This window comes from Phyllostomus hastatus, unplaced genomic scaffold (assembly GCF_019186645.2).
Source record: "Phyllostomus hastatus isolate PE091 unplaced genomic scaffold, TTU_PhHast_1.1 phas_contig_86, whole genome shotgun sequence".
NCBI lineage: Eukaryota > Metazoa > Chordata > Mammalia > Chiroptera > Phyllostomidae > Phyllostomus > Phyllostomus hastatus.
This window is the reverse complement of record NW_025333977.1, coordinates 96,512,084-96,535,247: the sequence shown is the minus strand read 5'-3', so window position 1 is coordinate 96,535,247 and position 23,164 is coordinate 96,512,084. Positions and strand designations below refer to the sequence as shown.

The 23,164-nt window shown below is 47.2% G+C and overlaps 1 protein-coding gene across 2 annotated transcripts in view; it reads left to right on the top strand.

Annotated features, from left to right (window-relative positions):
• WNT7A (Wnt family member 7A) overlaps positions 1-23,164 on the top strand; it is a 68,293-nt gene that overhangs the window by 17,827 nt on the left and 27,302 nt on the right. Inside the window, exon 3 of one of the 2 annotated variants that reach the window (XM_045851503.1) lies at positions 9,995-10,188. In XM_045851503.1, the coding sequence (XP_045707459.1) occupies positions 9,995-10,188 (194 nt within the window). Of the gene's footprint in view, positions 1-9,994; positions 10,267-23,164 lie in introns of both variants that reach the window. The other variant, XM_045851501.1, reaches the window with a different exon arrangement.

Here is a 23,164-nt window from a genome sequence, read left to right as displayed (position 1 = left end):
GTTAAAGGGTGGGGTGGGGGCCTGCATGTGCCCCTCCCCTAGGTCCCATCTCTGGTGGCCTATTGCCTTAACCAGGCTCAGTCCAAACACATATTCCCTGCTTCCCCAGTTTTCCTGGTTGTTCATTGAGAGGCTCTTTAGTTCCTTTAGATGGAGACAGCCAGATATGGCATTCTGAGTCCAGTAGGGCTGTGAATTGTCCTGCCACAGGGTTGGCAAAAGCAACCTTTTTCCATCTGTATATTTTCCAAATGATCATATATTTTAGCTTGTGTCACTGCAGATTGCTCACTCTCTGACCCATTGGCTTTAAATAGAAAAAGAAAAAAAATACAATGCACTTTGTGGTTTCCAGTAAGATACCGTAAATACACCCAGATAATATTCCGGTGCAAACCATTTACAGTGGCTGCACAGGGTGGTGCAATGGAATCTTTCGGGCAGGCCTGGACATCAGTTTATTTCCTCTGTACCCGCCAGGATTGTTATGGGGCTGGAATGTGTGGAGGGCGTCAGTTGGGTTCCTCATTTTCAACTCAGTGATAATATGGATCTAGAGGCCTGGGCTTTTTACACAGGAGTTTCATTAAATCTTCAGGGCAACCTGGAAGTGTCCTTTTGGTGGTTCCCATTTCAAAGACAGGGAAGCTAAGACTCAAGGGAGGCAGAATCCTTGCTCAGGGTCATCCAGCTTAATAGGGAGTAGAGAGGAGGGACTGACAAGTTTCATTTTATTGGAGTTATGAGCTGAAGCCACCTGAGTTTCTGGATGGGAATTTTACTTGGAGATAGGGGTGGATTGAGAGTTTAGAAGGATGTGGTGGAGATGAGGATGGGGATTCCGTACTGGGAACCAGGAGGCCTTGGTTCCAATCCCCCTGGTCTCACTGAGTCATTGGAGACTTTGGGCAAGTCTCCTGACCTCCTTGAACCTGTTGTCCTAGGAGGAACCATGGGCTTCATTCATGTCTGTGGCTCTGGGGGCCTACTCTCTGAATCCAGGGACATTGGGACTTCTGTCCAGGACAGGATGGTAGGGGCCAGCAGGACCTGCCACTGCCCTCTCTATAGCTGTGGGGACAGCCCCTAGCTCACTTGCTTCCATCACAGGCTATACTACATCAGGGGCCATCATCAAAGAGTTCACCCTGGGCCTGGAGCCCTCTCTCCCTGCACAGAGAGCCTCATAGTCGGTTCCTCCATGGTCAGAAGTTACCATACCAGATGCCTGCTACTCAGACACTGTCCTATTCTGCATTCTTCAGAGCCCTCAGCTGCTGCTGAGTGATTCGATCTCTCTGTCTGGCCCCCATGAAGTCAAGGGATGTCTAAATCCCTCCAAGGGTTGGGGCTGACTTTGCTGCAGGTTCTTCCTCTGCTCATGGGCATGAGGTAAGAGGTGGATGGTCAGGGCAGAGGAGGGGTGGGTCTGCTCCTGGAGGGCACATGGTCAGTGATGGCCTAGAGCTGTGTCTGTGGCTCACTGGCCCCCTGGGATAGATCCAGGAGATAGCCGGAGCTGGGGTCAGTAAGACTGGAGTGGATATTATGCCCTTGAGGGAGAGAGTGGCTCAGATGCTGGAGTTGGGCTGACCAAGTTAGAATCCTTGGCAGGTTACATCACCTCTCTGGGCCTCAACTTCTACATCTGTAAAATATAGATAATAATGGCCCACACCTCATAACACCGTTGCAGGATGAAGTGCGTTGATCTATAGTGAATGCTTAGAACAGAGCCTGGTAAGTAGTAAACAATTTTATGACTTTGCTATGCTTATTATGAACTATGTGTCATTGGATGTATTGTCTCACTGCATTTCTGCAACAATAAAACATATGTCTTTGAGCCACACTTGCAGATTTATTGTAAAAAAACAAATGAGACAGCACTCAGGAAATCACCCAATTTGCGAGGGGGCATTCACAGGCTGAGGGATTGGTCCTTCTCCAAACACTGAGTGTGGTCAGGGTCTGGGGGAGTCTTCTGGATTTGTTAGAGACTGTGTGTGACCTCTGGGCCCGAATCTTGACTCTTCTTGGGCAAGTCACCTCTCTGAACCTCAGTTTCTCCACTAATGAAATAAGGAGTTGTTAGTCATCTTGGGGGGGATGCAGTGAAGAGGTTGTAGATGGCTGGAGATCAACGTGGCTTCACACCCTGAGAGTCTGAGATTTTAAGACTCTGGGATCTATTTCTACCTTTTCACTACCATCAAACCCTGTTCTTGGCTTAGCAAGCTTAGCTCATCTCAGTTGATGGGGTCTTAAAAATTACTAATTGGTAAGTCTTAACTACTAACAACTGAGTGGCAACTCTTGACAAAAATAAAGGCATTTTGTTAAGAATCAATACCTTAAGCCAAAGGAATGGTAAGCTGTCAGATGCAGCAAGGAGCCAGGAAGGGAGGTAAGCTAGGATTGAGGAAAGACACTGCCAACTTGGGCCTAGAATCCCAGTTCTGGCCAGCTTCTAGGTGGGTGGCCTCAGTGAATCACATTTCTTCTCAGAGCCTCAGTTTCCTCACCTATAAAACTGTGGAGAAATGGTGTCTCTCCAAAGGGACTGTTGCACAGTACCACACTGAGAGCCAAATGTGGTTCTGGCACACAGAGATGTTCAACAAATGTTACTTTCTTTCCACCCTTCTCCTCCATCCCAAAGCAAAACCAAAAGCCCAGGCCTCTGGCGAACTCTGTGCTGACACCTGGGGGCAGTTATGCTGGATGGGCTGGAGTTCATCACTACCCTCTATCCTTGCAGAGCCTCTCTGAACTTCAGTTGGGTTGCTCTCTTTAGGAACACGTGAGCATACTTTCCAAAGCACCTACATGGAAGCACTAAATAAAGGTCATATGGTTTTGGTCACTGTTTGAAGCTTTCATTCCTCCATTCATTCATTTATTCATTTGACAAATATGTACCGTATACACAAGAGGGAGCATGACACAGTGCTTGCCTTCAAGGAAATTATATTCTAGAGGGGCAATGGAGGTGGTAGGTATGGTGGGAGAAACGGACAACAAACAAATAAGTCTAGGATAGAAGGAAAGTTATGGAGAAAACTAAAGCAGGGGAAGCCTCTCTCTGTACCTTCTAACAGTGCCTGTAATTTCATCAAATATTTGTTCTATATCTGTGAAATATGCCATTAGTACTTAAATAGGGATTGTGTGGAATCTATAAATTGCTGTAGGTAATATGAACATTTCGGTGATGTTGATTCTTCCAATCCATGAACATGGTACACACTTCCATTTATTTGTGTCTTCCTCAATTTCTTTCTTCATCGTTGTGTAGTTTTTCTGAGTATAGGTCTTTTAACGCCTTGGCAAGGTTTATTCCTAGGTATTTTATTTTTCTTGTTGCCAGAGCAAATGGGATTTTTTTCTTGACTCTGATACTGGTCCTTCTTTCTTGGTGTATAAAAATGTCTTTGATTTCTGAATATTGACTTTGAACCCTGCTGTTTTGCCAAATTTAGTTATTAGGTTGAGTAATTTTTTGGTAGGGTCTATAGGATTTTCTCTGTACACTATGATATCATCTGCAAACAGTGACAGTTTTACTTCCTCCTTTCAAATTTGGATGCCTTTTGTATCTCTTTCTTGTCTGATCGCTGTGGTTAAGACTTCCAATACCGTATTGAATAGAAGTGGTGAAAGAGGACATACTTGTCTTGTTCCTGATCTTAGTGAGAAAACTTCTAGTTTTTGCCCACTGAGTGTGATGTTGGTTGTCAGTGTCTCATATATGGCTTTTATTATGTTGAGGAATGCTCCCTGTATTCCCACTTTGCTGAGTGTTTTCATCATAAGTGGGTGCTGTACCTTATCAAATGCTTTTTCCAGATCTATTGATATAATCATTGATTTTTGTCTTTCCTTTTCTTCATGTGATGTATCACATTTATTGATTTGCAAATGCTGTACCATCCTTGTATCCCTGGGATAAATCTCACTTGATCATAGTGTGTGATCTTTGGAGTATTGTGCATACTCCACCTTGGTCTGACTAAGGGATCCATCTCCTTTCTTGGACTCATTTAATCCCTGGGGACAGTTTTTTTTTTTTTTTTTGTCTGTGTGGGTGTTAGAGGCAAAGTCTGCAGCTCAGCTCTGTAGTCCACCAGTTGGGGAACCGAAGCAAGCCCGACCTTTCTCTTGGCCTCAGTTTCCTCAACTGTAATTGAAGGTAAATGAAGATTTCTAGTCCTTAACTCATAGCTCTCTTAGAAGGAACTGTTACTGCTGTCATGAATAGACATTGCAATAAATGTGGCCACTTTCTCATGCCAGGCTCTGTGCTAAATGCTTTACCTTGGTTAATTCTTTTTTAGCCTTAAATAAGTGGGTGGTTAGCCTTCCTATTTTATAGTGGAGAAACTGGAACACAAAGAGGTTAGTAACTTGGCCAAAGTCACACAGGTAGGAAGTGATGGAACCGGGAGACCCCAGCACTCATCCTGTTCTCTTTATATTTTCCATCTGACTGTTCTTTTTTCTGATGTCCTTGTGGGTCTAATCTCACTGCTGGCTGTTCCTTCTGCTACACTTTTACCTGTCTACTTGACACTCTGTAGCAGCCCAGGACCCTTATCTTTGTTCTCCTTCAGGGAATCACTGGCCTGGGACCAGTCTTCCCTCTTGGCTTGGGAGCCCTTGGGACATGCAGGGGAATAAATTTAAGCCTTAAATCTGCACAGAGGCAGGAATGAAGTTACAGGTTCCAGGAGATTCTGGTTGCCCACACTCACTCTCTCACCTTCTGCTCTGGCCAAGTCAGACTCACCTGCTTGTTGCCCAGCTTTGTTGGGGTGGGGAGAGTATTTTTGCAGTCTACCCTCTCCCACTCCCTGGAAGTTTGTCCATTAAGTGCTCTTTTCTAATGTCCTGCTCAGTGGATCTTGAGGCCTGGTCTCCTGCCCTCATGACTTTAAATTTCAAAGCTCTCTCCTTTGCAAAGCCCAGCAACAGGAGTTGGTCACTCTGTTTCTATCTGGTTAGCTCTGTCTTCATCTCATGGTCCCAGCAGGTTCCCTTGCCTTCCCGTGAGCCCAAACAGGCATTGGTAGGTCTTGTGCCCCATTTCTTAAATTTGCATAACAAGCATATTGTCAGGTGTCCAGCCTGCCGAATTGTCAGACCTGTGTGTATGTCCATCCAGTGGCTACCCCCTTCAACGTGGCTCTGTCCCAGCCCTCTGTCAGGCTTGTGTCACGCACATATGGTTTGTAATACCAATATGAGGATGTGTGCAGAGTCAGGACCCTGGTAAGTGTGTGATGGAGCTGGAATTTGAGCCTCTGTTTTAACAGGGGCGCTGTGGCTAGGCTGGCATAGAAGGTAGAGCAAAGTAATCCTGGCACAGCGAAGCCATCCAGTCCACAGGTGAAAAGGCTTATATATCTGCAGGGTAGGGAGTGGGGTTTGGGGTGTGGGGAGGGGCATACAGGTTGTTTGCGTCTTAGCAGCCCAGATGAGGGGGGCCATGAAGTAGACGATGGGTGGGTGGGAAATGGGTGTGTCTGACTGTGGGCCAGAGTAACCTGGGGCTCAAAGCAACTTGGAGGTTGCCTTATCCACTTCCTTCCCCGCTGCTTAAGACCTCTTCACCCCAACATCTTTAAACACTTCTCCACACCCATCATACCTGGTCAGTGATGCTTCATTGGCTTGCTATAGGGCCTTTTCCAACAGGCTGCCTGCCCTCAGCCTTATCCACCCTGGCTCTGAGAGCCAACTCGCTAACTGCTCACTGGGGTTTGCATTGCACATAGGGCTTCCTGCAGACTGCTTTGGTTCATCTCCATTCTTTACAGTAGATGCTACTGTGAACCCATTTTGCAGGTGTAGAGACAGAGGCCCAAACAGGCAAAGAGTGTGGGTGGCAGCAGTCCTGCATCCTGGCTAACTCAGGACCCTTCTACCCCCACTAAGAGCCCCAGTACCCTCCAGCAGGGCCGTGTTCAAATAGCTGGGAAGACCTGTGAGAAAGCGACTTCTCAGCATCTCCTCAGACTCCTTACTAAACCTTTCTGTTGATGTATCTGCTCTTTTCTACCCTGATTGTGAGCAGTCCTCCTTCCCCTCCCCCAGCCCTGACTTCTGTGTTTGACCAAGGCCTGAGGATGCAGATGTGAAGGAGCCACATCCCAGCCTTCTCCAGAGATGCTCACAGTATAATGAGGAAGAATGGATGAACCTATAAATGGCAGGTGGCACACTGCAGTAGTAATAGAGTAAGCGCTGCTGTGTCAGGCGTGTGCCAGGAGTCAGGCACAGAACTGAGAGTGGTAAAATAATTTTAACTTATAATTTTTACTTTTTGATTACTTAACAAGAAAAGCATTCAACCAAATTTTAAAAGTTAGGGTGGAATAATTTATAATAAAATAATCAACTGAAAATATTAGTCCTTTCATGTAGGGTCAAGAAGACCAATAGTTTCCATTTATTTTTAATTTTTTAAAATGTTATTGTTTATGCTATTACAGTTATCCTACAGTTGTCCCACTTTTCCTTCTTTGTCCTCCTCCACCCATAGTCAGTTTCTACCCTGTTGTTCATATCCATGGGTCCTTCATATATGTTCTTTGACTAATCCCTTCATCTTCTTTTTTTAAAAAAGATTTTATTTATTCATTTTTTAGAGAAGGGAAGGGAGGGAGAAAGAGAGGTAGAGAAACATCAGTGTGTGGTTGCCTCTCTCATGCCCCCTCTTGAGGACTTGGCCTGCAACCCAGGCATGTGCCCTTGACTGGGAATCGAACTGGTGACCCTTTGATTCTCAGGCTAGCACTCAACCTGTGAGCCACACCAGCCAGGGCCCTTCATCTTCTTTCAATCAGTCCCCACCTCCTTCCTCTCCTCTTAGTGCTGTCAGACTGTCCCATGATTCTGTGCCTCTAGATCTATTTTGCTCATTAGATTCCACTTATAAGTGAGATCACATGGTATTTACCTTTCACCAACTGGCTTATTTTACTTAGTATAATAGTCTCCAAGTCGTTCCATGCTGTTGCAAAAGGTAGGAATTCCTTATTTTTTACTGCTGTATTCCATTGTGTAAATATACCACAGTTGTTTTTATCCACTCATCTACTGATGGGCACTTAAGCTATTTCCAAACTTTGGATATTGTAAATAGCACTGCTATGAACATTGGGGAACATAAATTCTTTTGAACGGGTGTTTGGGGATTCTTAGGGTATATTCCCAGCAGTGGAATCACTGGGTCAAAAGGCAGTTCCATTTTTAGTTTTTTGAGGAAATTCCATACTGTTTTCCACAGTGGCTGCACCAGTCTGCATTTCCAACAACAGTGCACTAGGGTTCCCTTTTCTCCAGAACCTCTCCAACACTTGTTGCTTATTGATTTATTAATGATAGCCATTTTGTCAGGTGTGAGGTGACATCTCATTGTGGTTTCAATTTGCATCTCTCCTATGGCTACTGATTTTGAGCATTTTTTTCATATGTCTCTGGGCCCTCTGTATGTCCTCCTTGGAGAAGTGTCTATTCAGGTCCTTTGCCCATTTTTTAATTGGATGGTTTGTCTTTCTGCTGTTGAGTTGTATGTGTTCTTTATGTATTTTGGAATATATTTTGGAGAATTAACACTTGTCTGATGTATTGTTGGCAAATATGTTCTCCCATACTGTTGGTTCCCTTTTCATTTTAATGATGGTCCCCTTAGCTATGCAGAAACTTTTAATTTGATGTAGTCTCATTTGTTTATTTTTCCCTTTATTTCCCTTGCTCTAGGAGATGTATTAGCAAAAATATTGCTACACAAGATACCTGAAATTTTACTGCCTATATTTTCCTATAGGATTTTTATGGTATTACGACTTATATTTAAGCTTTTTATCCATTTTGAGTTGATTCAAGTGTATGGTGTAAGTTGGTCTAGTTTCATTTTTTAGCATGTACCAGTCCAGTTCTTGTAACACTATGAAGAGACTATTTTTACTCCATTGTATGCTCTTGTCTCCTTCATCAAATATTAATTGGCCATAAAGACATGGGTTTATTTCTGGGCTTTCTATCCTGTTCCATTGATCTATGTGTCTGTTCTTATGCCAGGACCAAACTGTTTTGATTACAGTGGCCTTGTAGTGTAGTTTGACATTAAGTACTGTGATCCTTCCAAATTTGTTCTTCTTTCTCAAGATTGCTGAGGCTATTTGGCATCTTTTTTTGGTTTCATATAAATTTTTTTGATATTTGTTCTAGATCTGTGGAATATTCCACTGGTATTTTAATAGGAATTGTACTGACTCTATAAGTTGCTTTGAGTAGTATGGACATTCTAATGATGTTAATTCTTCCAATCCATAAACATGGGATATGCTTCCACTTATTCATATCTTTCTCAATTTCTTTCTTCAGTGTTCTATAATTTTCTGAGTATAGGTCTTCTACCTCCTTGGTTGAATTTATTCCTATCTACTTCATTATTATTTTTTTGTTGTGATAGTAAATGAGACTGTTTTTTTAGTTTCTCTTTCTGATAGTTCATTATTGATGTATAAAAATGCCATAAATTTCTGAATATTGACTTTGTATCTCACTGCTTTGCTGAACTCATTTATTAGGTCAAGTAGTTTTTTTGTGGAGACTATAGGGTTTTCTATATACAATATCATGTTGTCTGGGAATAATGACAATTTTATTTCCTCCCTTCCAATTTGAATGCCTTTTATTTCTTCTTCTTGTCTGATCACTATGGCTAGGACTTTCAGTGCTATGTTGAATAAGAGTGGTGAAAATGGACACCACTCTCTTGTTCCTGATCTTAAGGGAAACACTTAGTTTTTGCCCATTGAGTGTGATGTTGGCTGTATGTTTTTCATATATGGCCTTTATTATGTTGAGTTATGTTCCCTCTGTTCCCACTTTGATGAGTGTTTTTTTTTAAATCATAAACAGTTGCTGCATTTTATCAAATGCTTTTTCTACATCTATTGATATGATCATGTGATTTTTGTCATTTTATGTGATGTATCACATCTATTGATTTGCAAATATTGTACCATCCTTGCATCCCTGGAATATAAATCCCACTTGATTATGGTGTATCATCTTTTTACGGTATTTCTGGGTCCAGTTTGCTAATATTTTGTTGAGGATTTTAGCATCTATGTTCATCAGAGATATTGGCCTGTAATTTTCTTTCTTTGTTGTGTCTTTACCTGGTTTCAATAGTTTCCATTTAAGCAGAGAATTACAAAATTGATATTTTAGCCTATATTTGATGGCACAGAAATATGAAAGTCATACAAGTTTCACTGAGACCTTCTCTTCCCTCCAGTGTATAAGTTATACAATTGCTCCTTCATTCAGTACTCAGACTTTATAAAAATCACCAGTTCTACTTTGAAATATACCTACAACCTTCCTGAGGACAAGAACACTCTTAAAGCCATTCTTAAAGAACAAACTCTTACTGTTCTCTTTCATCTTCATGAGAAAAGTACTGTTGCAGAGTTTCCATTATACATCTAAACACTGAGACACAGTGAGGGCTCATCACTAGCTAAAAGACCAGAGACTGAGTCTTCTGAGATTTAAACCCCAGTCTCTGGCTCAAAGACTGTGTGCAGTCTGCAGGTGGGGAAGTAATATTGCCTTGCAGTTTGTTGCCAGGTGCTATGAACGTTGTGGCATGTAGTTTGTACTGCTAATCTGAGTGTGGTGTGGAATGGGTGATGATCCACAGAGAGGCCTTCATGTGGCTTGCCAGAGCCTAGCAATGAGCCCACTGCCTTTCTCCTTTCCTGCCCTGTCAGCTCCCTAAGGGCATGCAGTGAGTGTGCGCAGGACATGGGCACTCAGGCATCGTCCAAGATGGAGCTTTCTTGGAGGTGAGGAATGGGTACTTGGTCTATCTTTGTGGAGCCTTTGCAGCGAGCTCAGCCAACCTCTTATGGAGGCCTCTCTTCTCCCAGGATGCCCTGGACCTGACCCCAGTCTCTCCACTCTTCTCCTGCAGGGAGCCGGGAGGCTGCCTTCACTTACGCCATCATAGCTGCCGGTGTGGCCCACGCCATCACAGCTGCCTGCACGCAGGGCAACCTGAGTGACTGTGGCTGTGACAAGGAGAAGCAAGGCCAGTACCATCGGGACGAGGGCTGGAAGTGGGGTGGCTGCTCTGCCGACATCCGCTACGGCATCGGCTTCGCCAAGGTCTTTGTGGATGCCCGGGAGATCAAGCAGAATGCCAGGACTCTCATGAACTTACACAATAACGAGGCAGGCCGCAAGGTAGGCAGCCAGGGAGGGGCGCTGGCAACTCTGGCAGAGATGCTTCAAAACAGCTTATTCCTAAGGGTTGGTGTTAGTGTTTGGTCTCTGGTAATGAGCCACAGAGCTTTGCCCTTAGCTCGGTGCTATCATCAATTTGCTGCTGGTCAGGATCAGTGTATGGCATGAAGCTTGTCAGTTAGAAGAGAGGTTGAATAACTGAATCTGTTAAAACAGATTGTATGTTATTCAGCAAGATGGAAATGGGGATGCTTGTGAACTCTTATCTTTGGGTCCACAAATCAGCTGTAGAAAACCCTGATTGTGGGGAGGGGTTGAGATCAGTTCAGTAGGAGTCATCCCTATGGAGCAGAGCTGCTAACCTGTCATTGATCACCTGAGCCAAAACCTGGAGCTCAAAATAAAGGAGGTGACCATACCCTTTTTATTGTCTCCTCAGATCCTTGGAGATCTGAGCTCTTGGATTTGGAGCCCAGATTGGAAGGAAGAGAGCTAGGGATGTTCTAGGATATTTATAGTGGATATGGCTGGGATAGAAAGGGGCTGAGTGATTAATGGGAATCTGACTGTCCTAGGGCAAGGGAGCAGAGGAGTCTGCAGGTCCCCACTTCAGAGTGAGGGCCCACGGGGTAAGGGGTATCCCAGAGAGGCAGGTCCAGCCAGTGTGAGGACAAGCCACAGCCATGAGATACAGTTTGAGTTACCGAGAAAGAAGTGAGCTCTTTATCCCAGGAAGTATTTGGGCCAGGCATCTCAGAGCACCTAAGTCCATGCTTCCTGACTCCAGTAGTGCTCTGAGCTGTGGCCTGAGGTTGAGTGTGGGCTCTTAACTGCCTTTGAAGGCTGAGGTGCTCAGAACCCATTCTGGAATCCCCAGGCCCAGGAGGTGTGTTTGGTGAGGAAAAGCTTAGATGTCAGGTTAGAGCTCTGTAGAGAAGTGTCTGTGAGCCAGGTCAGACAGAGAGGGAGGGCTTATTGCTGCCTGGGTGCGGGGCAGACAACTGTAGTGACAGGACTTGTGCTGACACCACTGGGGACCACAGATACAGGTGCCCAGGGGGGCTGAGCAGGAGCAAGAGTGACAATGACCTGGGAAACCATGCACAAGGCTATGTTGAACTAAGGCATGCAGACCACCTACTTGACTCCAGCCATTGTTGCTGTGCAGGATGCCAGCCTACTGTGGCCAAACATTCTGATTTTAGACTCAGGTTTTTATGTATAATCACTTCATGTTTTAAAAAGTGTTGGTATTTCAAACTGATAGTCACCAGTAGAAAAGGTAAAAAAAAAAAAGATTCCAGAGGCTCAAACATATAAATCTATTGGCTAAGTGTGGGCTGTGTGCTGCGCCACTTGGGTGACAGATGTATTAAGTGGTACAGATCTTGTTCTGTTAGAGCATGTCTGTCGGCCAAGCAGCCTTCTAGCTCTGGATATATCAGATCACTTAATTCTCAAGGCATTTCAAAGAACAATAGTATCATTATCCCCATTTTATAGGCAAAGAAACTGAGGCACAGAGTGGTTAAGTAATGTGCCGAGGGTCCCACAGTTAATAAGCAATGCCAGAATAAGACATGCCAAGCATGTCTGGCTCTCAAGCTGGCATTCTTTGCTCACTGCATGCTGTTGTGGCGTGGTGGTCAGAGGGCTGCCTGCGGGCTGGCACTGGCTGCCTGGGTTCAGATCTCAGCTTTGTCACTGATTCCTACCCAGGAAGGAAGAAGAGCTGGCAAGAGTGTCCTCAGGGCTGAGGTGAGGACTAAAGGGGACAAGGCAGGAGAGCACTTACCTCAGGGCTGGCACACAATTAGTCTGCATCACAGGGTGGCTATAATTCCAAGTATTGAGAATGTGTCATGCAGGAAGGAGCCTGTCTGCTAAGTGGTATTGGGGAGTAGCCTGTATACCTTGGAGGGGAGCAAGGTCCCCAAACTGCAGCCGAATGGGAAGGAATAAGCTGGCCTTTCCTCCAGTCCTTAGATAGTCTGCCTCCCTCCTCTTGTCTAGCCTCTGGCCACATCCTGGGTGTAAGAGCCTCCCAGAAATCCACGGTGAGTCAACACCTGCAGAGCCGCTCATCTGGCTTGCCCCAGGATGATGTCTTGGGGTAAATTGCTAGGCCCTCCCTAGCCGTACCTATTGAGTCCTGTGGTTGGGAGCTCCTGCCCACGGTCAGCAGTTCCTCCAGGCTGTTCAGCTATTCATTCCTCCTGGTTTCTGTAGACAGATCCCTCCTTAGGGCTTGGTCACAGGTCACAGGCTCCCTCCTGCCCTTGAAGCTCTCTGTCCCTGGGGACAGAAAACAGCAAGACAAGTGGCTTCCCTCTTCCAGCCTCAGTTTTCTAATCTGTGGCAACCTGGTAGGGCCACTTGAGAATTAAAGAAGAGAATTCCTAGCTTGGGGCAAGAAAGATTCAGTGTACATCAAGTAGGATAGGGTTTCATAAGCCACACAGCTCCAGGGGTGTGATGACTGTGGTTGCTGTTCAAGGCAGCTCTAGGGCAGTGCAGATGTTGGAAGCTGTCAGATGTCTTGAGATAAACTTTAGGGGCTTCCTGTCAGAAGTGTACCCCCAAAGACAAGTGAGGTTTAGTTAGGCAGGGAAGAGAGGTGAAGGCAACCGAGGGCTGGTGTGGGGAAGTAGGGCCCAAAATCCCAGAGATGGGGGCTTGGGGCAAGTCAGGGGCCCAAACTGGCTGGTCTGTGGGTCCCTGATAGGGTAACAGCAGCCGTAGAGCCTGTAAGGTCACCTGCCAGGCCAGTGAGTGAGAGCCTTGATCCACACATGCCCCACCCCACCCCCAAGATCTTCCTGTGGCTGCTCTTCAGGTTTCCGCTCAGATGCCCCCTCCTCAGACAAGCTTCCTTTTCGATTCTTTCCTTGCATTTTCTTGGCTGTCATCTTGTTCCTGGGCTTGCCACCCTCCTGCCCCACTCCATACCAGATCGTAAGCTTAAAGGGCACAAGAGATCACATGTGTCTCATTCACAGCTGCACCCCAAGGGCTGGCATACAGAGTTGCTCTGTGTATGTAAAGAGTGAATGGTTTCGTACCTTATGGTCACTGGGGAACCACTAACGGTTCAGGAACAGGGAAGGGCAGAGGTCATAGACACCGACTCCCAGAAGGCATAGTGAGGCTCTGGATTGGGGATGAAGACTAAGCGCAGGCCGGGCTCTCCCAGCACAGGGAAACCAGCTGTGTGGATCTCCCTGACCTGCCCAACTCCATTCTGGTTTGTGACAATGCTTGTGGGTGGCTTCCTAGACAGCAGTTCAACCAGAGCCAAGACCTGGAATTCGGGACTCCCCAACATACAGAAGAAAAGGCCTGACCAACTGAAGCTCTGGCCTTTTTGTGGTATGGGGTCCCCACTGGCCCTCAGACACCTAGAGTAGTGGCCACACTACTCAACCAGGTCACAGCAGGAAGGTGGTCTCCCAGCCTGGCCCTCTCTGCTACAGAGCACCGTGAAGACCCAGACACATATCCAAGTGGCCAGGAGCAAGGACAGCCACATCGCCTGGGGTATATAAGGCTTAGTGTATATCAGTTCAGAGTCCCATCCCTACTTGGGGCCTCAGTCTCCCCATCTGTCAAATGAGGACTATAACCCTCAGTTTGCTCTGGATCCCAGGTACTGGTCAGGGCCAGGTGAGGGCACACACAGAAGGCCCCCTGGGATCATGCTGTGTGCCATTTATTTGAAGGCATGGGCCCCTACCCCAGAAGGTCCCCCACAGTAGGCTTCCATGGGCCCCACACACTCACACAGCAGAGGTGGGGAACCGACAGGAGAAAAGAGGCCAGCCCGCAGCCACTCCTAGCTGAGTGTCTTGGAAAGGATCACAGATGTGTTTATCACTGGCTCCCTCACTCCGGCTGTGCGGAGACAAGACTCAACCTGACCACAGGCTCTGGGGCTTGTTGGCAGCTGGTGTGAGAAAAGGAGGAGGCAGGAGAAGTCGGAGGGGGGGTGCAGCGTGTGTGTGGAGGGACAGAGGTGGTGGCAGGCCCAGTGAGGGGAAACCTGGAGCAGCCCACCTACTCATCTCCCAGATGGGGGAGAATGAATGCTGTGGGGGCATCCTGCCGTCACAGGTCTCCAGTTTCCTCGGGCAGAACCAGGTGCCGTCTTGTGGAAGTAGGCCACGGGGCTGGGGAGGTGGGACACCTCTGTGGGCCCACCAGCTTTTCTTCCCCTCATTGTCCCATGCAATTGTGTGGTCTGCAGGGTTGAATCAGAATGACTAGGTGAGAAGATAGAAATTATAGTCTTTCCCTATTGAAATTTTAGGGCCATAATGTTTTTGGATTGAGATCACAAACTGTTCAGGTTGGGAATGTGGAATATTAGGTTCACATTCACACATGTGGGATTTGGAATCATAGGGTCTTTGGTACGGAGGGAAAGAGACATCAGAAGTGTGAGTGGAGATCTTTGGATGGTAGAATCATTGTGGCTTTGAATGACTTCTTTCCAGGCTTTTTGGCAGTGGGGAGATGAGCAAACCATGATTCTGCCCTCAGGGTACTCATCTAGTGAAAGAGTCAGATAAGAGGAGCAAAAGTTATGATTCAGGCTCACACCACAGGGGAAATGCCACACAGGAGGCTCAGAAGATCCCAGAGGAGGGAGTGCTTTCCTTGAGGAGAAGTCTGGAGACATCTAGGGGAAGAAGAAGGGACCACTAGAAGGGCTTTGAAGGATGAGTAGGAGTCCTCCAGTGGGCAAGAGAGGTGGAAAAGAAAAGGGCAGTTCAAGCAGAGGTGACAGTAAGTCCTAAAAACACATGGATGGGCAGTAGGTTGGGGGTGCTCCATGTGTCGTGTTCCCATTGGACAGATGGGGAAACAGATGGAACTCAGAACTGATACACACTAAGCCTTAGTTATCCCAGACTAGGTGGCTATCCTTGCTTCTGACCACCTGGGTATGTGTCTGGGCCCTCAGGTTGCTCTGTAGCAGCAAGTGAGAATCTGACCTGCCAGAGCTAGGCTGAGAGACCACCTTCCTGCTGTGATCTGGCTGAGCAGTGTGGCCACTGCCCAGGGTGCCCTGGCTGCGCTGTGGGGACTGGCGTGCTGTGGAAGCCTTGCTGTGCACAGAGAGTAAACTGTGCAGGGAGTTCTGAGGGCCTCAGGGGAGGGAAGGGCCCTTAGCAATCCCTTCCTGGGAGTGTGGTGCCTGAGCTCAAGAGAGGCAGCCCTGGGGATGGGGGCCCAGCTGGGATAGGGCTGGCCCCTGCTGGAATGTGCTGCCTGCTCCCAGGGAGGTGAGCTCAGGGGGATGGAATTCCACCTGAGTGAGAAGTCACCTCCCAGTCCCTGCCCAGCCTCTTGCTCATAGAGGGTGCCGGTCTTGTCCCTTCCTGCCCTGCCCTGTCTGGTCTGGGTGCTGCTGGGAGCTGGATTCCCACCTTGCCTTGGCTGCAGGCAGGCCTGTGAGTCAGGGGACACCAGGGACCTGGCCAGGCTACCGGGGTGGGGCCCTGATAAGGCTTGCTCAGCTATGCTTCTCTCCTCTGTCCTGAGGGCCACTTGCATATTTGACCAGATAGAGTGGTCAGAGGTGGTACATTGAGGGCCTGGGGAGCCAGGCTCTGCCTGACCTGAAGCTGGCTGACCAGGCCAGGCTGTGAGGAGGCCTCCTCAGGCCACCATGATCTCCATTTCTGCCCCAGATCCAGGAGCAGATGTGTGTTTTCACCTTCCCAATTGGAAAGGCCTCTAGCCAGAACATAAGGGACTTGCACCAGGGACAGCTTTGGACAAACCTCACCCTTCCACGGCCTTGAACATAGTAGGACCTTATGGTCTCAGAAGGGTCTTCCAGGTCTGACACATGTGTTGGGGGAAGACACAGGGTACTTAAGACAAATACATACCAACCTTGTCTGCAGCCGCAAACTCTTAGAGTCCACCAAACTTTTTCCTGCCTCAGGGCCTTTGCACATCCCATTTTCTCTGTAAGGCATGTTCTTCCCACACATCTTTGCATAACAAATGCCCTTCCTGACTCTCTTCCCCTATGTCCACATCATCTCTCTCAGTATACCACCTTGCTTTGTTTTCTATCTGATCCTCACCACATTATGAAATTATCTTCTTTAACATAGCTTTTTATGATTTTATTGCCTGTTTTCCCACTACAATGTCAGCACCATAAGGGATGGCATGCATCTACCCCTGTACTTAGAACAGTGCCTTGCACATAGTAAGTCTTCAAGAAATATTTGTTGAGTGCATGAGTGAAATGACAAATATCTGCTCTAACCTTGGGGAATTTCCCAGGAATACAGTTGCCAGATTAAACAACAAACAAAAACAGCAGTCCCAGTTAAATTAAAGTGCTAAACTATTTTCCAGAGTGGCTGTGCCATTTTACTTTCCCATCAGCAATGCATGAATCATCCAGTGTCCCCACATCCTCACCAGTGTTCGGTATTGTCACTGTTCTCCTTTTAGCCACTTTGGTAGGTGTGTGTGGTATCTCACTGTGGTTTTAAGTAGCATCCCCCTGAGGGCTAATGATGTCAAACATCTTCCACGTGCTTATCTGCCATCTATGTATGTCTGTTAGCATCTTATGCCCATTTTCTAATTAGACTGTTTATGTTGTTACTGTTGAGTTTTGAGATTTCTTTCTGTGTTCTAGTTGGCAGTCCTTTGTCAGACGTATGGTTTGCAAACCCTCCCCCCCACCCCCGCCCCAGTCTAGGGCTTGTCTTTTTGTCCTCTCCAAGGGTGTCTTTTGCAGAGCAAGTCCTTAACTTTGATAAGGTCCAGTTTTTCAACTTTTCCTTTTATGGACAGTGTTTTTGGTGTTGTCTGAGAACTCTTTGCTCAGCCCTAGGTCCCAAAGATTTTCTCCTATACTTTTTTCTAAAAGCTTTGTAGTTTTACATTTTATATTTAAGCCTGTTATCTGTTTTTAAAATTAATTAACTATAAAATCAACAAAGGTTTATATCTTTTAAATTTTGATTTATTAAAATATACACAACATAAATCTTAATGTCCTATCCCTGGCCAGGTGGTTGAGTTGGCTGGAGCATCATCCTGTCCACCAGAAGGCTGAGCGTTCACTTCTTGGTCAGGGCACATACCTGGGTGGTGTGTTTCATCCCCAGTTCGCAGCACATACGGGAGACAACCGATTGATGTTTCTTTCTCACATTGATGTTTCTCTCTCTCTCCCTTCTTCTCTTCTAAAATCAATAAATATATCCTCTGGTGAGGATTGAAAAGAAACCTCAGCATTCTAATATTTCAGTGGCATTAAATACACTCACATCACGCAGCCATCACCACCATCCATCTCCAGAGCTCTTTCCATCTTCCCCAAATGGAACTCTGTCCCCATCAAACGTTAACTCCCCGTTCTTCACTCCTGCCCCTGGCCACCACCATTCTAGTTTTTGTCTCTGTGAGTTAGACTACTGTAAGGACCTCCTATGAGTGGAATCCTACAGTCTTTGTCCTTTTGTGACTGCCTTATTTCACTTAACATGATGTCCTCGAGGCTCCTTTTTCAGATAACTTTTGCAAAAGGTATGCATTTGAGGGTTTTTTGTTTTGTTTTGTTTTGTTTTGTTTTGTTTCTTTAGTCTATTTATGTGCTTAGTCTGGCAACTTTCTGCAGCCCCTACAGCCCTGCAGAAGAGAGCGGCTTCTGGGACAGTGCCAAGGAGAGCTGTAGAGTCGTTTTAGAACCAGAGACTCTTCCTTCCTTGGACCCACTGAATGGATGAGAGACTGACACCAGACTCAGAGGGCCCTTGGCAAGGCCACGTGCACCTAGATGGTAGAGCATCAGGATTCACACCCAGAGCCCAGCTCCTGGCTCAGCCTCTTTCCTGCTCCCTGTGTCTGGCTGCAGTGCTGATGTGGGGCCTGAGTAGAACTGGACCCCTGGAATAAGTAGGCCCGGGTGGGTGTGATCGGAGGGAAAAGCCAGGACGAGTCTGGAGCAGAAGCTGCTGAGGAGGGATCAGGGGAACCAGCCTAGGCCCAGATGGAAGACACCCATGGTCCTTGCCAGTGTGACTCAGTTGGTTGGAATGTCATTCTGTAACCTAAAGGTCCCTGGTTTGATTCCAGGTTGGGGCATATGCCTGGGTTGCAGGCTTGATTCCCCATTGGGGCATGTGCAGGAGGCAGCCGATCAGTGTTTCTCTCTCACATTGATGTGTTTTTTTTCTCTTTCTCTCTCCCCTCTCTCTCAAATGAGAATCAAATAAGCCTTAAAAAAAAAGACACCCACGAGACCTAAGGTTTTTCCAGTTTTCTCTGATGGCACAGCAAGGGCAGAATTCAGCCCAGTTGATCATTGACGCCACAGTAATAGCAGTGGATGGTGCCTGGGAAGGAAGGTACCAACTAGGGAGGCCATGGCGGTGGGGAACAGAGATAGGGCAGGAGCAGCACCTCCCATGGAGAAGAGGAGAAGAGAAACATCTGTGGGTCCCCAGCATCATGCAGCCTAGTCCTCAGTATCCCACTTTGCTTTGGATGGGCTGCCAAGACCACTGCCCCACTGCCACACAGGATGGACATGGCAGCCCAGGGCAGGTGCAGAGGAGGCTCAGCCTGGAGTGTGGTAGCTTCAGTCACTGAAGGGCAAGAGTGGGGAAGCAGGCAGGACAAGGACTCAAGGAATAGAGGTATGTTGGGAAATGCAAGTTGTAGGTCCAATGAGGAAGAACTTGCTGCCAAACAGTGAGATCAGCTAGAGGGCAGGCATGCATTTGCTTGGAGAATGAAGACATGACTCTAATACTAGCACTGGAAATGCATGTACTAATTTAATCCCCACAACAGTCCTACATGGCTGGTATACTCTGTTGTTATCTCCACTTTATAAATGCAAAAATGGAGAGACAGAGAGGTTAAGCAACTTGCCCAAGGGCCACACAGCTGACAGGTGCTGGCCTGGGATCTGAACTTAAGCAGTCAGCTCCAGACTCAGTTCTTTACCACTGAAATGGTTTACCAGCTCCAGCAATTCTTAGACTCAGATGTGTTTATCTTTACCCATAGTTCTGCCATACTATGATTCTAAGGTGTTATCCTAAGATTTTGAGGTTCCCTGTTTCGGAAAACTTGGACATTGCACTCCCCAGCCTCCAAAAGGCCATGCTATCTGGCAATTTGGGGATTGTGGATTACTTAGGCACTATGAGTTCTCTCCTGCTCTGGTCACTGTGGCCCTGGGAGAGTCCCCAGGCACTGTCCTCTGCCTGGGAAAGGACACTTCTGGGCCAGGAGGGAACTAGTCTGTGTGAAGAGGAGGGCTGTCCCAGCAGGGAGGGACCTGAGCTGTTATGGGGGTGTGTGTCTAGTGTGAGACTGGATGAGGAATTGCCCTGACTGGGGCATGCCTAGGAGTGTCCACACCTGTGTAGAGACCTAGGGCACCTCCTATTTTAATGGAGTTTCTGGGCTTGCTCAGCCTGGAGTGGGGAGCCCAGGGAGCCACATCCTCTCCCTCTGCAAAATCCTCCTCGTCCTTCTGGGCAGCTGTGAGTTACCTCAGTGTCTCCCAGAGCTCAGCCTGGGAGCCTGGAGCCTGGCATACAGTAGGTGCTCTCAGTGAAGTGTGGTGCTTATAGCTGTCCAATATAGTGGCAACAGGCCACATGTGGCTATTCAAATTTAAATTAAAATCACATAAATAAAATTAAACATTCAGGTCATCAGTCCATGATTTGGGTGGCTCGTGGCTAGTGTGTTCATTCCATTGTCTCGGGGGGGTGGGTCTGTTGGACAGCACCTATCAGCTCTGAGCACAGTGGGTGCAGATCTTGGTGTTATTATTGTATTAATGGGGCCTGGGGAGGACTCTGTAGTGGTTGCAGCAAATCCTTTCACCTCCTTGACTCCCTGGCTTGCAGTAGGTGGTGGTCTCAAATAGTGACCATCTGATTTCTGTTGGAAGGAGTTCCCTGTGTGGCTGCTGATGCTATAGCCAGAGGCTCATTTGAAACCAACCTGAGGTGGGGAGGGGCAGTCTGGGGAGCCCTGAGAGGCCAAGTCAAAAGGCAGCCACAGGGACAATTGCTGCCTTTGTCCTCAGGAGGGGGACTGGGGCTCCTGGGTGTTATCAAATCTGCTGGGATGGGGTGGGGTGGTGGGGGAGCCAAGTGGTGATGAGGAAGGCAGGGGAGGGGACCAGCAGGAATGGTCCTGGAGGGAGGGGCATGGCCTGATGATGTGGCCAGGAAGTGGGAAGGAGTCAGCTGCTGTCATCTCCCCTAATCCGAACACTTGCTCGTCCTGTGAGGAGAAATCCAGGTGCTATTATGTCCTGGAAAAGGAGTCCTTACCTGACAAAGGGCCTCTTTAAATTGTCACCTTGCAGTGTGCATTTGAGATGGCAAATAATAGTCATTGCTCAGAACTGGTGAGCACCTGCTCTGTGCCCACACTCTTTCTATCTGAGTTAATCCATTCCATCAGCTTGGGGATCCTTTTTAACTCTGTTTTGCTGAAGAGCAGCTGAGGTCCAGACAGTGACTGAAGCAGTATCCCAGACTCCTGAGCAGTCATAGCTGCATCAGAATAAGGGCACACCTGATTTCAGGGCCTCCCAGGACACTGGGGGATGGGGGCAAACCCTGGCCAGTGGGGTGTGGGCAATGTGAGAGCTGCACTCAGCTGCTCCATGTGCCCCTCTCCAGGCCCAACACAACGTGTGCTCTCCGTAAATGATCTGACAGGGAAGGCCCTGTTGTCATCTCTCCCATTCTACAAGTGAGGAAAACAGAGGCACAGAGCAGTTAAGTAGTGTACTGAGGTTGCCAAGGGAGAAAGCACCTGATCCAGGATGCCCTCCCAGCCATCCTGCCTCTGCAGCCCGCACTCTATGGGCCTCTTCTTAACCCTCAATAGCGTGTGTGTCTGTCTGTGTGTATGCACATTTATGGGGTGGGTGAGCCTGGAAGGACTGGTAGTATTTTTTTTTAATTTTAAAGAGTTTATTTATTTAATTTTAGACAGAGGGGAAGGGAGGGAGAAAGAAAGGGAGAGAAACATCACTCTGTGGTTGCCTCTTGTGCCCACAACTGGGGACCTGGCCTGCAACCCAAGCACGTGCCCTTGACTGGAAACTGAACCAGTGACCCTTTGGTTCACAGGCCGGCACTCAGTCCACTGAGCTACACCAGCCAGGGTGGATTGTTAGTATTTTGAAACAATAATAATTCTGACAACAACATTTGTAGAACACTTTGTAATTTGCAAAACCTCTCTTTTATACTTTCATGGCCAAGCTTCACATTCTCCTCCAAGTGAATGGCGTAATTGGGCCATTTTGCAGGAGAGGCACCTGATGCACAGGGTGGGTGCCTCTCAGTCTGCTGGGAGCATGGCTCTACAGGGAGTTGTTCTCCCCTGGGCTTGAGAGCCTTGGGTAGGGAGGCAGGTTGGAGAGCTCCTAGCCACATTGTACTCTTGACTCATGAAAAGATGTTCAGCTTTGGTTCCATGCTGGGAGATGGGAATGCCATGGCTGTGGAAAGAGTTGCAGTGAAAAACCCGACTTTGCAAGTTGTTTGTTGCATGATGTTGGTCAGTCTTCTAACTTCAATCCTCAGTTCCCTCCTTGGGAAAAAGGCAGTGATAATTTGTGCTTCTCGGAGCCATCACACAGATTGAATGACATAATACCCATAAAGTGCTGAGTCCCATGCTATCTTGCATGATGTGTGCTCACAAAATAACAGCTACTATTATGAATATTGTTATTGGAAGTAATAGTAATTTTAAAGCCACATTAGGTTCTCAGCCCTATATTCTATTCCTACGGTTCTTTCTAGGTCTTAGATCCCATTTTTGTCATGTACCAGCCACATCACCTGCTGGGAGGACTTGGGGAAAAAGAGATATCCAAGAGGTGATTGAATGTTCACCTTCCCGAACAGAGAGGGTCACAAGGAGACTAAGCCATTGTGATCCCGCATTGGCCTTCCCCTCTATGAGACAGGTGAGGTCCATCTAGGTTTCTCAGCCGTGTCTGAACAGCCCCCATGGAAAGGGCCCTGCCTCTGTCCTTCTCAGCCCCTTGTCACCAGTACCCAAGTATATGCCCCATTCTGGGACTGCAAAGTTTTCTGTGAAGTCCGGTCTTTAGCCTAGAACTTCCATCCAAACTTAAATGTGGTATATCCAGCTGCTACCTCCCCCTCCTGTGGTCTCAAACCTAGTCCTGACCTATTTCTCATGAATGTGCTCCTGCCTCCATCTCCCTGCCCAGTTCAGGAAATAGAGGCACTGTCTAGGTCAAATACTTGGCTTTCTTCTTGACCCCTTCTCCCACACCCCACGTCCAACATGTTGGTTCTCCCTATAGCAACTACCCAGCATCTTCTCCTTCTAACAACCTGCATTCCTGACCACATGGTCCAAGCCATGATCACCTCCTACCTGGAGTAGTACAGCCTTTGAACTTGTCTCCCTGCTTTCACATTAGCAAACATAAGTTAAATCATCTCTCCTCTATCCATAATCTCACAACGGCTCCCAGCTTAGTAGGAGTAGAACTGAAGTCTTCACTGTGTACAAAGCTTTTCATGACTTGTGACCTTCTGACCTTATATTCTTCTACTTCCTCTTTGCTTATTCTGTCCCACTGGCACTACTCCTCAAACACACTGGGCTCATCCCTACCTCAGGGCCTTTTTACTTGCAGTTCCCTTTGCATGGAGCACTCACCCTCTAGACATTCACCTTCCCACCTCCTCAAGTCTTTGTTCAACTATTACTTTCTTAAGGAGAACTTTCTTACCCACCCTATTTGAAATTGGCCTCCTGTCTGCTCCATCATGTCCTGTCCCTTTCCATGTTTTCTTTTTCTACACAGCACTAATGACCACCTGACATAATATTG